This window comes from Centruroides sculpturatus, unplaced genomic scaffold (genome assembly GCF_000671375.1).
Source record: "Centruroides sculpturatus isolate CEXI.00-Female unplaced genomic scaffold, Cexi_2.0 scaffold1069, whole genome shotgun sequence".
NCBI classification, from domain to species: Eukaryota; Metazoa; Arthropoda; class Arachnida; order Scorpiones; family Buthidae; genus Centruroides; species Centruroides sculpturatus.
The window spans coordinates 70,619-87,792 of record NW_019385224.1 but is presented as its reverse complement, the minus strand read 5'-3'; the positions used below and the strand labels follow the sequence as shown (position 1 = coordinate 87,792).

General features: G+C 34.0%; 1 protein-coding gene and 1 non-coding gene across 6 annotated transcripts; both read right to left on the bottom strand.

The window, feature by feature from the left end:
- Nucleotides 1–2,188: 2,188 nt before the first annotated feature.
- LOC111636391 (unconventional myosin-Va-like) lies at nucleotides 2,189–17,132 on the bottom strand. 5 transcript variants are annotated; one of them, XM_023381630.1, is made up of 24 exons: nucleotides 16,673–17,132; nucleotides 7,600–7,755; nucleotides 7,387–7,529; nucleotides 7,147–7,310; nucleotides 6,888–7,062; nucleotides 6,536–6,610; nucleotides 6,364–6,448; nucleotides 6,181–6,287; nucleotides 5,632–5,758; nucleotides 5,445–5,563; nucleotides 5,231–5,378; nucleotides 5,022–5,164; nucleotides 4,744–4,917; nucleotides 4,573–4,673; nucleotides 4,299–4,504; nucleotides 4,165–4,219; nucleotides 3,971–4,082; nucleotides 3,793–3,892; nucleotides 3,621–3,727; nucleotides 3,287–3,381; nucleotides 3,059–3,214; nucleotides 2,831–2,978; nucleotides 2,659–2,758; nucleotides 2,189–2,583 (listed from the first exon to the last, which is right to left on the bottom strand). In XM_023381630.1, exons 1-24 carry the CDS (start codon nucleotides 17,037–17,039, stop codon nucleotides 2,423–2,425), a joined length of 3,324 nt encoding a protein of 1,107 aa, XP_023237398.1. In that variant the 5' UTR covers nucleotides 17,040–17,132; the 3' UTR covers nucleotides 2,189–2,422. The 5 variants fall into 5 exon arrangements, with proteins under 5 accessions (XP_023237398.1, XP_023237400.1, XP_023237403.1 ...); XM_023381632.1 differs by lacking the exon at nucleotides 16,673–17,132 and adding an exon at nucleotides 14,750–16,641; XM_023381635.1 differs by lacking the exon at nucleotides 16,673–17,132 and adding an exon at nucleotides 13,174–13,193.
- Nucleotides 14,695–14,766, bottom strand: Trnad-guc. Its single transcript has one exon. It is a non-coding gene; the product is annotated as a tRNA-Asp (tRNA).
- Nucleotides 17,133–17,174: the final 42 nt, after the last annotated feature.

The window sequence follows — 17,174 nt, the reverse complement described above, 5'->3', positions numbered from 1 at the left end:
TCGACCGATTTTAGATTGCCACGCGTACACCTTCATGCAATTTCGCGTACCCCCAGGGGTACGCGTACCACTAATTGGGAACCATTGGTCTACTATATGAGTCTTTTTTCATTGCAACTTCGTTCGATTAATTTGATTTATTCAAATGCGGCAACACGACATTTTCCTAGGCGTTCTGCCCAGGGGAATGCTAACCGAGAGGACTTTATATGAGAAATTGGCCCCTATTTAGGTGTTACTAATGTGAAGAAAACCCGGAAAACTCCACGTGGCCAGCCTATTGGCAAGGCACACCTTGCCAAAACTCCATTCCTTGTTTTCGAGGACAAGTTAGACCCGAGTGCAACGAGATCCACCTTGTGGGAGCGCTGATCTAACATTGAATCATACAGTTTGAAGCTCCTTGCATAATGTACGATATCCTTTTTTATAGCTTGTGCCCACCTCGTTTTTCAGTCTGCAGGCACCGTTAGTAACATTATACACAAAGCCTAACGGAATGGTCGATTGATTAACTAAAGCTGAAACCAGCACTTTGTATCCACAATTAAGCCCATTACGAGTATTCCTGAGAAAATGAGGTTAATTAGAATGAATGAAAGTGTCCAAATCAATAATGCTCATGATACACTACAGGGTTCTGGACTAGATTCGAATTCTAATCCTGTGACTTTGCACTAGATTAACACCTTATCAAAATGATGCCCAAAATTTTCGTTTGGCGGGCCAAATTGCGCACAAGTAGGCAATTCACAAATCGTATTTTGTATATTTCATTATAAAAAAGTAGGCCTAATTCTATCATTTCCAACTGATGTGTCAAATGTTTCTGCGCGCCGGATTTGACCCGCAACCCATGGTTTGGGCCCCACCGCATTATCACACGGCCGATCATGCGGAATAATTCAATACTTTGCGCATTTTTAAATAAATAAGAATAAGTACATAATAAATTTTGTTATCAAATTAATATTTTTTTTAAAATGTAAGATTAAACATTTATTTTGTTTAAAAAATGGCAGCTTGCCACCGCCTTTAAACATTTCACGTCTACGAAAATTGTTTGGGTAGCACCTTGACAGGAAATACTGAAGCTGAGAGATTAATGCATAGCAGGAGTTTCCTGTTGTAGCTAACATGGAGTTTTACGACCGAATCGTCTCGATAATAGGCTATTCTTGCTGTCGTTAAGCCTTTAAACTTACATGAAGGATTTACAACCTCCTTCTTTGAAGTAGACCTGCTTTGGATTATTTTAGTCGGTCAAGTTGACATCTAAGATTTTATCTGTTGATCCTCTTCTTTCCCGTTTTACGGTATACAAGCCTCTGATATCTCTATTGATACGAAAATACAGCTTATTCTCCTGTGTATTGCAGTATTCTATTCTGTTCTCTGTAGTCTTGCTTTGTATACAAAATATTTTAAAATACGTCATCATTTCACAGTATTAGCAGCGTCATCTGGTGCTAATAAAAGTTATTAATATATATAGTTTTAAAATCTTAAATAATGCACTGGCGGTGGCGGTTTAAAACAAAGGAAAGTGCGTATATCTTAGAGGCGTAACAAGCCTAGGGCCTCACGCGCTTAGAATCCAAAATATTCGGTCTTCATCCAGTACCACTAGCGAGGGGCCCTGACACTGTATATTATTAACTCTTTACGCTCTATGGGCACTGAGGATCTTGTATAATATGAAATATCGTGATATGAACTTCACATTACGGTCCAGTGAGGTTGTAGACCCCCGTTACACAGAAGGGTGTCGTGCAACCTAAAACCAACACTACCCACTTTTTAACTAATTTTAAGGGCCTTCATTTCTGGTACAGTAAATTCATGTTACACTGGATGATTTAGAATTAAAACACAGTATTTTTACGCTCCCAATTTTTTACAAACTAAACACAATGAATGATTTATAACTTTCCACTCGAACAAACTAAAAAAAAAAAAGTATAATACAAAGTAGTGATATTTAATTCATGTCTTTTAGTATTCATGATACTTACGTATCCATATATATATATATATAAAGTCTATAAATGAAGAAAAAACAAGTACAATTCACTGCATCATAATAACAAATGATCTAGAAAGCAAGTTCTTATAGAAGAGTTATGCTTCCTCGAATCAAAAACTCGTTTAGAATTCTGCTCAGTATTTAATAACTCACATAGAAGAAGAAAAAAAAAATGAACGTTTTATTCTTATTTAGATGATGCACACATTTTTATTGTACACTCCCCTTCCCTCGTTATTCATTTTATTTTTCTGTACAAGTTGCAGTTAAAAACTAAATATTAGTTTTGGCAAATTATTGATAATGAAAATGTACATTCTTTTTTGTATTAATTATGTTCATTTGGCCTCCACTTTAAACACTTTTTTTTTGTTTTCCTCCTTTAAATATAGATATTCAAATATCTTCTTCTGTACCGGGTTTTAGTTCCAGGTGTTGGTAAGGAACGTGAAAGGTACGATTTTTGTATTCCACAACCAAGTGTCCCCTTCTCTGAGAAGCTCCCATGACTAAGACTGATTCTCCTTTGTGAAGTGTGACTTCAGTGTTGCCATCCTCTGTTGGATTAAATAATAAAAAAATTGTTATTTCGAGGGTGGTCGGGGAGTTCCTTATAAACCCTTATCGCTTACCCGTGTAATTCATTTTCATCACCCTAGTTTGTGGATATCCCAACTTAGTGTTTCCCGCAACGGTATACGGCCTGCTGGGTGGTACTGGAGGGGGTCTTTCCTGTAAGATAAACACGTAAACAAACACGTGCGTGGAACGGTGCAGGGTTGTTTATAGATCCACTTCACTTACCAAATCTAGACCAAACAGTGTACATGTTTGTTGTATCGTTTTATGATTACACCTTTCCAAATCGGGTGGCGGTGTACCAGCGATGGGCTGGGGTCTCGGCCTTGAGATTAAAACAGAATTGGGCAAAACTGCGGGTACGGATTGATTTCTGTAAATACAATTTCTTGCATTAGTTCGTCTTTTAAATTGTTTGAATCATAAAGAAAGGAGAACGTTAACATTACTCACCTCATACCTCTCGATTTCATTTGAAGTTGGAGATTACGTTTCAAGTTAGGCCATCGTTGCCTGAAGTTCCAACCCCTCCATGTGGACTGTACCAAAATGGCTGCTTTCTGACGTCGTTCCATACGTAATAACTCCAACTGTTGTCTTGCGCCCTCACTAAACGGAAAAATAGTTAATCTAAAACAAATTTTAAACGTTTAGAACTTTAATTTTCGATTTAAGATATACCTCAAAAATATGTGGCGTTTACCAAGAGCCCAATCTGTAGACGCTGGGGATGCTGGCCAACTTGACGAACTTCGAACAAAGTAATCCAAAATAACCTTCAAAAAAAAGATAAAGGGATTTACAGTACTAAATAAGATATTAATCATGCATAATTGCGACCTTGTTACGAGCGATAGATTCATTTATTCAAACTAATTACGGGTCGCTGCTCTTATCTTTTATGATGCTCATTGATGGGGCATGAAGCACTTTTCATGTTTTCCCAAGCAAGTGAAATTTGGCTAAATATAAAATCATTTTATTCAAATATTACTCTAAGCAAAACCAAACTTACTTTACAATCTTCAATCGAACTTTCTTCTGTCCTCTTAAGTTTCTTTGAAGGTGCCAGTAGATGGTACCGATAATTAAAAGCCTTGAATCTCATTCTATGCGGATGACCTAAAATTTAAAGAATATTTTATGAATTTTATGCTTAAATCCACAAAATGGCTTCTCTTGCGTACCTGTGGCCATAAGGTTTAATGTTTCCAAAACTTGTAGTGATCTGATCTGTTGCATGACAACTGCTCTATCTAAATGACCTGGTTGTTCTTTGTTGTTCGCCTAAATAGGTAAAACGTGGCCTTATAACAACCATGAATTGAAAATAAGTTAAATTTTTAAAATTGTTTAAAAATTTACCTTAATGCAACGAATGAAATGTGGCTTTGCGTGGACTAGAGTTTTTAGAAGATTATCTAATCGACTGTGAAAGTCTTGCGTTAGTGTGGAAACAGGTTCATCACCATTGATTCTAATGGAAAATATATATATATATATATTGCATTAATTGTTCAGATTATATACAATAAACACTATAATGCAAAGTAACTTACAGATCAGATGGTGCTGTAGGAGATATTCGAAAGTATACACCACGTGGTACAGGTTCTGTAAGAAGAGTAAGATTTGCTTAAGAAATGCAATGTTCTAACCTGTAAATTCTATATAAATAATAACAATTTCGAACCTTGAGAATAAAGAGCTTTTAGTTCACTTCCGAACAAGTACGTAGCAAAACCGCACGTGCACGTGGAAGTGTGGAAAACAGATATAATATCGTCAGGTACCACATCTCTGTTAGTATCTAAGAAATTAGAAGCATCATACACTACATTCCCAGCAAAATGGCGAATACCGAAAGCTCTGACATCGGTGGGTTTTATTTCAAAAATCCTGTGAGGGAAATAATAATAATATTTTTAGAAAGCTGTCAAATAGTTTTAAGATAAAAAGAAATTTACCTATTATTAGATTTATGCTGAGCTTTCACTTTCCCAATATACGATTCGGGAGTTCCTCTTACCGAACACTCGGTATCTAACATGCTAAGCAGGCCGGTCCTCTGCACAATAATTAATATTAGTATATTTAAAGGATTATTCGCTAAAATAATTAATTTTTTTTTATCTTACCAGAGATGATATAAGATCGATGCAAGGAACGTTATCCACGTAATCAACTTGAACTTCTGTCAATACTCCTTCTTCCCTGCACGATTCGATGCTGCTCTTAAAAACATGCGTGTTGTAAAAATGCTGTAATGTTTCTGCACACAGATTTATGCAGAGATGCTCCAAGTGACTCGGCTGAGTTATAAATTATATATAATGATTATTTTAAAACGGCAATTAAAATAGAGAGAGAGCGAGAGAGAAAGAAAGAAAAAAAAGTTTAAAGAGTTAGCATTCACCTTACTGTCTTCAAACCCGAACATGTCTAGTATTCCAATGAACCCATCGGTAGCGTGTCGCACCGCTGAATTTAGGACAGTTAACGATTTGCTAACTTTACCCCCTCCTGAGCCCACAGTAGATGCGTGTTGGCTTCCAGTTTCTGATAAGAAGTTTATGTTAAATTCGCAAATTGGAGTCTAAGTTAAAGATTTCGCAATGTGTTTACCTGTCTGATTATGAACGGAGTCGTTGCTGTCGGAGCTGAGCGTACCTGACGTTGAACCGAGACGTTTTAAACTGTTTGCCCTCCTGACTATAGTCGCTACTGTCCTGCAGTAAAGAGCTTTAGCCAATGCATCCCTAGTCATGTTAGACTGTAAAGAATGAATAAGTTTAAAATCTATTCTCTCACTTGTTAATAGCTATAAATTAGAGTATACCATTAAAGCGTCGCTGGCTGATTTTACAAGCTGCCCACGGATGTTTCTCGTGCGAGTAGTCAAACCTTTAAACAGGGCTATGCTAGATATACCCAAAAGAGCTGCAACTGGTTTTATTTCTGTAAGAAACAAAATTATAAGAATTCCTACAAGAAAAAAAAAAGGAAATTAGTTCATCAAAACTGACCATTGCTTCCTTTGACTTCGACTTCGAGACCCGCTCCATCTACAAATTGTATGTTTCCTAATAATAAAACAGCTGCTAGCACACGTACAACATCCATAAAAGGAATGCCCAAAATGGAGAGACATGTCTGAATAATTAAAAAATATATATACATACATGCCTTTGGTGACAAAATAATTAAAGTATCCGTTCAAGAATGTTTTTATCTCACATGTTTTCGGAAAGAAAGATCAAAAATGCTTTTGGTCAGAAATTTTAATTAATATGATAATGTAAACTTCAGTTTTATTATCTAATTTAGCAGTATAGCATTTTTTTTTCCTCCTCCCTCTAGATGTTTTTAAAGACAGGTTTCATTAATTATGTAAAACGGATGCTTGAATTACATAATAAGTACTTAAAATATAAACAAAAATTTTCACTTCGGCTCCATAATAATTAATATAGAAACAATTTAGATATTATGCATATTCATGGCATTCACCTCCGATCTTTCGTGAGATTGTTAAGATTATTTATTTATTTTTTTTTTATCGAAATATATCTTACTTTCCAAGCTAAAAATCTCGCAGCATCTTCGCTTTCGTTTTGGCTCGTGTCTCCTCTATTGAGGTAGTGAAGGTTTTGGATAGAGTAACCATCTAAATACAATTTACCTGAAAAAATTAAGGTTAGTATTTTAAAAAAATAAGATTTTAATTGTTAAAAAAAACGTGTTATCGAGAGGCTTACTTCTTTCTTCCGATGTTAGTCCAGCTAACATTTGATAAAAAATATGATAATTTTTCTCTTTGGGATGAGGACGTACCACTCTGGTCTGGAAGGTTTAATTGCCGTACATAATACAATAAGAAATAAAAAAAATAAAATAAAATAAGCAGGAAGCTATTTTCACGGTTCATACCTGGTCCAAAAAGTAACAGTGAATTTTAGTTCGGTACAGGGCACCATCCGTCATTTGCAATTCGATAAAATGACCCTAAACGAAAAGAACTCATTAGGAAGAGTACAGGGAAATGAAAAAAAGAGGGAAATATCTAAATAGTCCTTTATTGTCTTCTTATAATTTCGGGCGTGTTTAGATTAAAAGTCTTGTCATCATTCTTTCGAATTCCATTTGTTTCCATTGTTGTCTGAGTTGCATTTTCATTAATAACAACACAATTCACGACTGATAAATGAAAGTCGTGCAGAAATTTAAACATTTTTCAATTGGATGAATAGAAAATTACATTAAACGAGTTTGTTTAACTTACTATACGACTAGATTCCGAGTTGGAGGAAGTTTTAGCGGTCCCCAGTGACCTTAGAACTGTAAACGCAGCTGCCAGATGCTTGAAAGCATCGGTTTCTGGCCCACCCCCTGCCACATCGAAGAGTTGACGTAACATGAGCATAGACGAGTAGGTTTTTCCACTCCCGCAGTCCCCACTGAGATTTAAAAAAAAAGGAATGCTGTTGTGTTAGAAAATATTTTTTTTTGGTCGATGGGAAGGATATGGATCTTCTTCTCACCTGAGGATTATGGACTGGGGATAACCAGTTTCTCCATGTTGCCTAACCGCTTCGTGCACGACCCGTAATAACTGTGGACAGCATGATGTAGCACTGTTCAGTGTCAGAGGATTTCCGACATCTTTGTACGGATTAATGGCCAGCAAGATGGGACCGACGTTAGTCTGTATACAGAAAACATAAACATGGTGACTCAAAGAAAGGTTACAAGCTTAAAAATCTCCGTAAAACGCAACTTACGAAGTATTCCCCATTGTAAAACCTTGCCGTGAGAGTCCTCAGCACTGCATCCTCAGTTAGTGGACCTGATAGATGCACTAAATCGTGAACCTGAGCGCAAGCATCATTCTGAGGTAGTTTATCAGCAGATGATGTACAAAGTTCTAAAAATGTACGCCATATTTTATGATGTCAAAAATACATAAATGTGTATTTCACAGAAATGCAACTCACCCCCTTTATGTTGAAACGAAGGTAAAGTCTGATCGTTTAAAGAAGCAACAGTTGCGCCTCCTGTCATATGTAAACGGTTCCTTAATGTCACCAACTCCGAACTGAGACTGCGCAGTCGTTGCTGTAAATGAACGGCTTCGTTCGAGGATGCGACATCTGTTGACAAATTTAAATAAATATCACAAAATGACGTCACAACTAGTATACGATTCTTAGAATTTTACAAATATCCCGGGGACATCCGCTTTATTCGAAATTTATTCAGTATACACAATAAATACGTATTTTTTTTATTATCTTTTTAGGGGGAGTGATAATGAATTTCACAGTTCAATCACCTACATCGTATATCTCGCAACGTTATTGCGACTGACAACATCAAATTAAAGCTGCTGTACTGTGCCGACGAAAAGTTAACTTGTTGACATATCCTGACAAACCCTCCGGGTAAAGTGCCGAAAATACTACATAAATAATTAAAATTTTTAGCATTCAAAATAGCGTTCGAGCCATAAACCAGAACCTTAACCACCTTATATCTTTTAATAACATAGAAGAGAATGCCTGTGATGTTAGTAATCCCATCCAAACTACGTGTTTTATAAATAGTGTTCTTGACCCCGGTGGAAAAAAAGGAAAAAAAACCACATACACACACAAACATATACACATACACATCTACTCTCTATTGCAGTGAAAGATGAAAAATAACTCAACCTGACATCATAAAGAAACCTCCTGAAGGGCAAACACAAGAGGAGAAAATGAAAAGACAAGAAAAAGAAAATAGAAACACGCCAGGAGCATGAACAATACAAGTTTTATCCATTTTTCTTGTATATTCTTTTCCATATTAGGATTCTGATCTACCCTCTTATGGTAGTGTGATGAGAGAGAGTTACAATAATGTAACTGGATAATATTCATATAAATACCAATCGTCTGAGTTTATATGGCGTTCCTTTCACCCAGTTTTTTTTATATCGGCATTTAAATCTCGTCACTGCTTATACACTGTGGGGACTTTTGCCCTAGGGTATGCAGCTACAAAAAGCCCCTACCCTGACCTACAACTACCCTGGCTTGACAAATAGATGATGGGATGCTACAAACTGGTTTCACTCCTAAATATATTCTGATACTTTTGAAAGTCTTAAATGTCGAAGGATAAAAAAAAAGCAATTAAAAAACGACTGGAATTTTCTTGATTCAAAAACACCATCATCATCATCATCATCATCATCGTATACCAAAACAGCCTGGATCCAGTTTATGCATGGTTAGATTTTATTATCTCAAAATGTCGGATATTGTATGTAATATTGTAGAAAATGGAAGATAATGAAACGTTGATAAGTGCTAGTCATGAATTGTTTGTTTTTAAAAACGTCACAACCGTCAAATTGTTCAAATTTGAAATTAATGATATGAAAAATGTTAATTTTTAAATGGATGATATCTGCTGACCGCAGGAATTTTAGGGAAGTTATTTTGGCTAGTGAATGGAGAAAAGTATTATGGAAAATTTTAAACAAATTGTGCTGGAAAATTTCATAAAATAACAGGAAAATAAATATTTAAATGTTAGAAGAGTAAATAAAAATTACAGAATGTACAGTTCTAGAATATATATAATAACATGTATTATTACATTACAATACATTATACAGGCAAAAAATGTTAGAAAAAAAAATCTACAGAACTAAAAGATTACACTTTAAACCCAGAAAAATATAATAGAAACGCAAAAAATGTTAGAAAAAAAAATCTACAGAACTAAAAGGTTACACTTTAAAGTCAGAAAAATATAATAGAAACGGGACAGATAATATAATAAAAAATACTGTAAGTTTATCTAATTTTCAGTGAAGCTATTATTACTTTGTTTCATATATTTATTTAAATTTCCTTAATTAATCCTAGAAAGTAGAAACAAATTATAATAATTAAGAAATTTATATTAGCTGATAAGAAAAATAGAAACAAGAAAGCAATAAATTAAAATAAATGAAATTACAGAGAAAGCAGGAAAGTTGAGAAAAAATAGGATTATAGGGAAAGTAGGAAAAGTATAATCAAATAGAAAGTGGAAAAACTAGACAGATAAGTAAAATATTCCCGAAAAGATTTCTGGAAAAATATACAAGAATAAGAAAAATGACTTTTTTTTAAAGTTAAAAATCAGAATTTATCAATTAAATATGTAAATCGGACAGGTTTTAAAACACATTATATTTTAATTGCGGAAAAGCATTAACTTCATTTAAAGTTTTAGGTCTGCACTAAGCAAATAATTGGCATAACTTTGGTATAACATGAAAACAATTGCACTAATAACAAAGTGATTTATATATTTATAAATAAAATAAATATTCACTACTGATAAGTGTGATTAAATATAAAACACTGCTTTACTAGTGCGTAATTATACAAAAACCCCACACGTTTTCGGGCCTATAGACTAATCTTCGAAGAACATAATCTGAAGTTTTTTGTTTTAGATTTTGTTTCTGAACATGGGTTTATAAACTTATAAACCTTTCGGATTTTTTTTGTATAAATTTTCACTAATAAACACACGTCAGCTACAAACAGTTTGTAAATTATTTTCTTCGTTTTACTGCACGATTTTTGTTTATAAATGTGAAATGATTTACTAGATTGCTTAGTTTGAATGAAAATTAGTACATTTTTTTCTGTGGATTTCTGAATTATGTCCTCCTGCAAATGAGTTTAGTCTAGAAAGCAATTCAAATAAAGCAGTGTTTTACAATATTCAACAGCTTACGCATAGAAAAACTAATTCTATTATGTGAAATATCACATATTCCATAAAAGAGAATAACATTTTATATGCATTATATGAAATTCCATATAAATATAGCTCTAATAGTGTTCATCATTTAGCTTCTTGTTTGGATCTGTATCAAATTATTACTACAGCAACCTATATAGTGCTATTTCCCCCCCAAAAATAATTATAACATTACTTTTTGGGAAAACAGCACTATTTAGGTTGCTAAAATAATAATTCTAATAGTGTTTCATACTATTCAGCAGCTTAGACATAAGAGAAGTCTTACATCACATGGAATTTATGAAATTCCACATAGTATACTTCTTATAATACATGTAAGAAGTATGTTATATGGAATATACTTACATAGAATGGAGTTTAATTAAATATATAAGGACATTTTTATAAAAAAAAAAAAATAAGAAGAAGAAGAAAAATGGCTGAATCATTGGGATATTTTAAAGTAAACTCTTAGAGTAAGCAAATTACAATCTTGGTAATTTTTTTTTTTGGTGGTTCCGGTCAGATTTTGCTTCTATTAATTCTGTCTTCACATCATAATGAGATAGAGAATATATACTGTATTTTTTCCAGCCTATCTGCCGCCTTCTCTCTATCGTTTGCGAAATGACTGCCTTCAGGTATCATCCGACGATTCTAAGAAGTTTCTTACTTTATTGCCGTCTTTTCTGCACTGTGACTAAGAAATGATATGTTATTAGGAGTCTTGGGAGAATTTTAATGTCAGATCCTCGACAATCAACGTTTGATGGAGATAATTCCTCCCTTCGGCCATTTTTTTTACCTTGCTTTAAGACACTTTTTCCCTAATCTTCGCCATTTTTCCCATACTGCGTAATTCGGCGACGTAATCGTTATTAAAACATTTTATTTTTTATTTTATTTTTTTTAAAAAGTCGGACATGATCTCTTATACTGCTATAAATTAATATTATAACTTTGTATTTATTAATAAAAGGTATATAAAATCATTTAGTTATTGTTTAAAAATTAAAACATTCGATGACGGCATTAACCAGACGATTTAATAAACATTCTAAAAATCATATTAATATTAATTTACTTTCATTTATTATTAATTTATTATAAAAATATTTTATTCAAAAATTATAATCGAGTAAAATCGTTTGATAAATTTGTTATAGTGACGTTTTATTTTAAAAAATTAGACGTATGACGTCACTCTCCGTTTTTGTTTTATTTTTAAATTCTCAAATGAAATTTTAATCCCGGCGATGTTTAATATTTTTTTAAGTGTAGAGTATAAAATTATTATTCTGTGTTCAGAACTGATTAAGATCGCTTCGATATCATCATCATTATAAACAGCAAGGATAGAAGAATGACGTAGAGAGTTAACGAAATGAAATTATTTAATAAGGAAAACATTTCATAGATTATGATATTTATCGTTAGTTGCTAAGTGTAAATGTGAATAGTAATTGTATTTTATGAAATGTTTTTATATATTAATTCAGGGACGTGATTGTGACGTCATTAGTTGGGAGCCTTTTTGGCTTTGATTACTCCAAATGTCAGGAATGTCTCCATAGTAATTACATATAAGCGATTTGGAATATTAATATCTAGTTAGTAATCTAGAAAATGGACATATGACATCAAAACAAGTAATTTTCCGTGGCGTCATTAATGACAGAACCGTCTCTGGCAGAGGTCGTTCGTCCTCGCGGTGGGTTTACCTGTTGATAGAGCCCCACCTGGGGACAGGACCACACCCACCAACCAAGCTGCAGGACATGATCTGATTACTTCAAAATAATTCTGGTATGCAGACCTCTCTATCATTAGCACCATACTTCCTTCTCGAACAGCCACCATCTTCACCAAACATAGAATGTAGCCCTAAATCTAAAAATGAAAGTATTACCCCTACGAAACAACTTCAGACACGCTTTTGCAATACCCCAACCGCTCCCCATCTGAAAAGAACTATCCTTCATTCATGACAAGTTCTTTTTTCTCTCTCTTTCCTTTCTTCCTTTTAGACGAGCGGCAGCGGTTGTCGGTCCGTAAACTTAAGCTACAAACTACATTATTAGTTTTTTAAACAAACGAAATTCTCTCTTTCTATCTCACTCATTCACCTTAACTACCGAAGCGAAAGGAATATTATTAAATAAATGCAGAAATAGCCACGTCTGCTTACTCCGTTATGGAAATAAAAAGTGTACGACAAAGGTCAGTGTTTGGCGGGAAAGGCCGAAAGAGTTTCCTGTCCAACTGGTTCTATACGTCTGAATTTTTGTCATCGGTCAGTCCAGCAGGAACTTCATTCACTTCCGTTATGTAACTGTACGTTTAATCGAAACGATTTAAACACTAATCGATTTTGCTTTTTGTTTAAAGCGTAAAGCTTTAAAAGGGCTACAAAACTCGACTTACGTAACACACAAAACATAAAAGCTTCCTTACATCTCACCTTGCAACTTTTTCTCTGCCTCCCAAAACTTCTGCAGTTCCGTGAAATATTTGTCTAATATGAACACCTTCGACATACCTACAGTTGCCATACTTATCCAAAAATAAGCGCAGTTTAAATTTTATCCATGATACGTATCATAGCATCCATTTCTGTGCAGCCTTGTCAAGGTCTCACCCTATACTGTTGTTGCTTCGTAGAAAACACAGCCAAGGGACCTCCCATAGCTACCAGTGAGAGACTGTTTAAGCAAAGCCGCTCCTCAACACCTAGTGACGCCGATGGGTATTTTGCACTATCCTGATTGGTTACTAACCTTATAGCCCCTGGGCACAAGGGATACTGGTTCGGAAGACGCGCGTCTTCGCAATGAAAGGAATCGCTGTTTCTTGCTCGCTTTAAAATATGTCGGCCGTCGTTTTTTTATTCGCTTAGATTAAACTATAAATTCTCTTAAATGCAATAAATTCTATGACATAGATTCTTTCGAAATTTTTATTCTTGCCGATTTTACTAATCAGAATATTTTTATTAATTAATTAATTATATTATCGTCACATAAAAAATTAAAAAAAGCGTATTTAAAATATTTATTTAAACTAAAACAAATGTGTATTATGTATACAATACATCGGATTTAAAATTTTCAATTTATAAAACGTAATTTTAGCTTCGACCAATAGCGTGTTTGCTCGTGCTGGATGAAAGCTGAAGCCATTTAGTAATTTTAAAATATTTAATGACATTTAAAATATATTCATAAATATTCTTTTTTTTCAAATAATAATAATTACTACTACTGTAAATAAAAATAAACGAATTTATCGATAATTTTGAAATTCCACTTTAAGCTATCAAATTAAAATTTTTTTATTCTAGAATCTTCGATATGACGTCACTACTCGATATAAATTTAATTGCTAGAAAGAAAAAATGACATCCAAATAGATGATAAATTTTACAATTAAAATTCATATCTGATTATCTAAATGATATTATTTAAATGTAAAACATTTATATTACTTGAATTTGCAACATTTTCGAATTTAATTAATGACGCCATCCTAATGTTTTTTTTAATTTATAAAAATATTAATAGAAAATTTCGTTAATGATAATTTTAATTAATTTGAATTAAATTAGTTTTAAAACTTATTTTAAATATTACATTTTCTTCGACATAAAATATAATTCTATTAAATATGTAATAAGTAAATTTTACTAAGCAATGATGTCATAATTTAAATTCAACCAATGAATTTTAGCCTATTATTATTTAATATTTCTGTAAATATTCAAAAACCATTTAAATAACTAAAGTTTATATATGCAAATTAGTATTTCTGTAGGCTTATTTAAACATGTTATATAGGATAGCAAATAAAACAGCTCGTCCTGCCATCTCGTAACAAAAAATGCAATTACATTAAAATAATTTTAAAAAATTAATAACTTTAAAATTTTAACAAAATTATAATTTAAATAACAATATAATAATTTACACGGATACAAAAACAATATATTAATTTATAATACATAAACAATTTGGCAAATTTGTTTATTAATTAGTATTTATAACTTTCGATAATTTTTATCATATAAATTGGAAAAATTAATAGATTTTTTGCTACATAACAATATTTATAAAAGTCTTAAATATTTATATAAACAATTTTTTAATTAGTGTACGATTTTATCAAACAAATTTGCTGATATTCTGAATACAGAAACCGTGACACCAATTGGAAGAGGGTAAAAAGTTAGTTAATTAATTTTAATGAAAAAATTGAAGTTTTTAAATTTTAAATAAACTGAAAAAAAAGTAAAAAAAACTATCCTCCCCGGCGGGGAATCGAACCCCGGTCTCCCGCGTGACAGGCGGGGATACTTACCACTATACTACCGAGGACTTGCGTAAATCTTCTCTTAAAATCACACTTATAATTTACTATTTTTTTCCATGAATAATAATAAATATCTTTGAAATGGTTTATTTCAGAAATATGCACTATTGTTTAACATTTACAAAGAAAATTCTATTATAAGTAATAATTTACTTTACATTTCCACTTTAATCTTTGTTTTGTTACACAAATATTAAAATTTGTTAGGGAATTTTATGTAGAATTACGTAGAGTGGTGATTTCCCTAAAAGTACTTTTGTTTCGTCCTTAATTCTTATTAGTTTATAATCTCAATTTATTATATTATTATATATAATTTCCATAAACTAGATTATTATTTAAAGAAAATAATTCTTCGAAGTTTTTAAATTACGTAATTAAGAGGATTATTCCAGTTGGGGAATTTCCCTAACTTGTCGGCAACAATATCCCTTTCAATAATAATCGTCTATTATTAAATTCCCTAAATTGTCAGAACTTTCTTATTAATTAATACGGGGAATTATTTTATCAGTCTATACGAACATTAAAAAAACATCTTCAAATTCTTATGCAAAAATACCCTCACGTATACATGAAGAATTAGAAGGTAATTCCCTACAATTTAGGAAATTTCCCTATATTGATTTAAATTACGAGAATATTCCTGTGATACAGGAATTTTTACCAATAGTTCAGGGAATTTTCGCATAGGAATTTGAAAAACTAAAACATTCAACAGGTGTTACTTCAACTCGGATAGCGTAAACACCACGCATTACGAGTTAACAATCGAAAATTTAGAGCCATTGCCAGGTTAATTGGAAGTGATAGAGCCGTGACACGGTCGTCGGGATCAATCAATGACAATAAACATAACCGGGGGCGACAAAACCCGAACGGGATCGCGTGCAACAGTTCCACATGTCCAAGACGCATGTGACAGTTCACATTAATGTTGATATAAATCAACAGACGGGATTCGTTACGGCAACAAAGTATACAACTGGCAATAACCAAATGTATTAAAGGGAGTGAATAGATAGAGATAAATCTTAACAGAGAATACGCGCCATGATTAAGTGAAGGGGTTAAACACTCCTGACGGCACCATTTTGGTTTTAATTAATGTTTAATAAAAAAAAATGGCAGCCCGTTGCGCTAATTGAGTACGCCTATTTTGCGAAATATATGTACTATTGCCCACTAAATAAAAAACGTAAAATCAATCATGCATACACGACTCGCTGGTATTTTCGAAACTTCTTAACCGATTTTCTTGTGCATCCATGCGTTGCTCCATGTAATGTACAGCGTACAAGTGTATAAAACCGAAGTGGCAACCTTACTCTGAGTCTTTGACGTCAGCCTACTCAAATGTTGTAGCAGGAAAGTTTAAAAATGGCTTCGGATGGGCAACTACGTTTTCGAATTTATATGGAAAAATGGCGTGCAGTGACGTCACGGAGACGGGCCATTAACGATGCTTGTAGGATGGGAAAAAAATTTTAGTTTCGTGGTCGCCCGTACGGATCGTGTATTAGATGCGACCCATTAAACACGCTAGTTGAGCGATTATTGTCGAATTTGTCTCGTGCTGCTGCACAGAAATGGTTTAAAACAAGTGGGAAAACATGGCCGAACTACAATGGGATCGAATTTTCTCATCGCGCATTTTTTGAAATTAATGCATGACCAGTGCAATTCCTACCTCCGAAATGTATATAATTTTCAATTTCCGTCCGGTGTTGCTTAGCCACTTTTTTCGTGGCTTGGGGGAAAGAAAAAATGGCTAACTTTAAACATCGACTAAAAATTAATTACAAGATCCTAGAATTGCTGCGCCTCTGGGTATTTCGGACAATAGATCGTGACGCGTAATACGTAAACGCGCGCGCTATCTAGACCACTTTTTTTCTCCCCTCAATATACCTATTAATCCTTCCTTGTTCTGTCGTGCCCGTCCGCGTCGTGGTAGCGTGGCATAGGGTAGGCTCTCCTGTGGCATAATCTCGCGAGGGACTTGAGGGCACAGTTCCTCGTCGCTCTTCCACCTCCACGTCATTCCCGAACGTGACGGCGCATGGTTCCAGTAGGCGCATCCTGAGCGCCCGTCTCCCTGTCTCATGCTGTGTATGGCCCTCAGATTATCACGTATCTTCCTCAGTTCCCTCTGATAGACGTTCAGCAATGCCAATTCGTCCTCTTCTTCCTCGTCCGTGTCCTCCGAAGTCATATCCGTTTGGCTATCTTCGTACAACTGGTCTGGCAGGAGGACGCACCGCGACATTTCTGGCATTGTCCCCCTGGCGACCCGTCTCAACTACACCGGCGCCTTCTCCCCATTGGTCGGGACGCGGTAAACACTTAAAGCACGTGCCCCGCGCCGCACACGTAACGTGACCAGCGCGTGAGAAACGCCAACCGAGCGTGA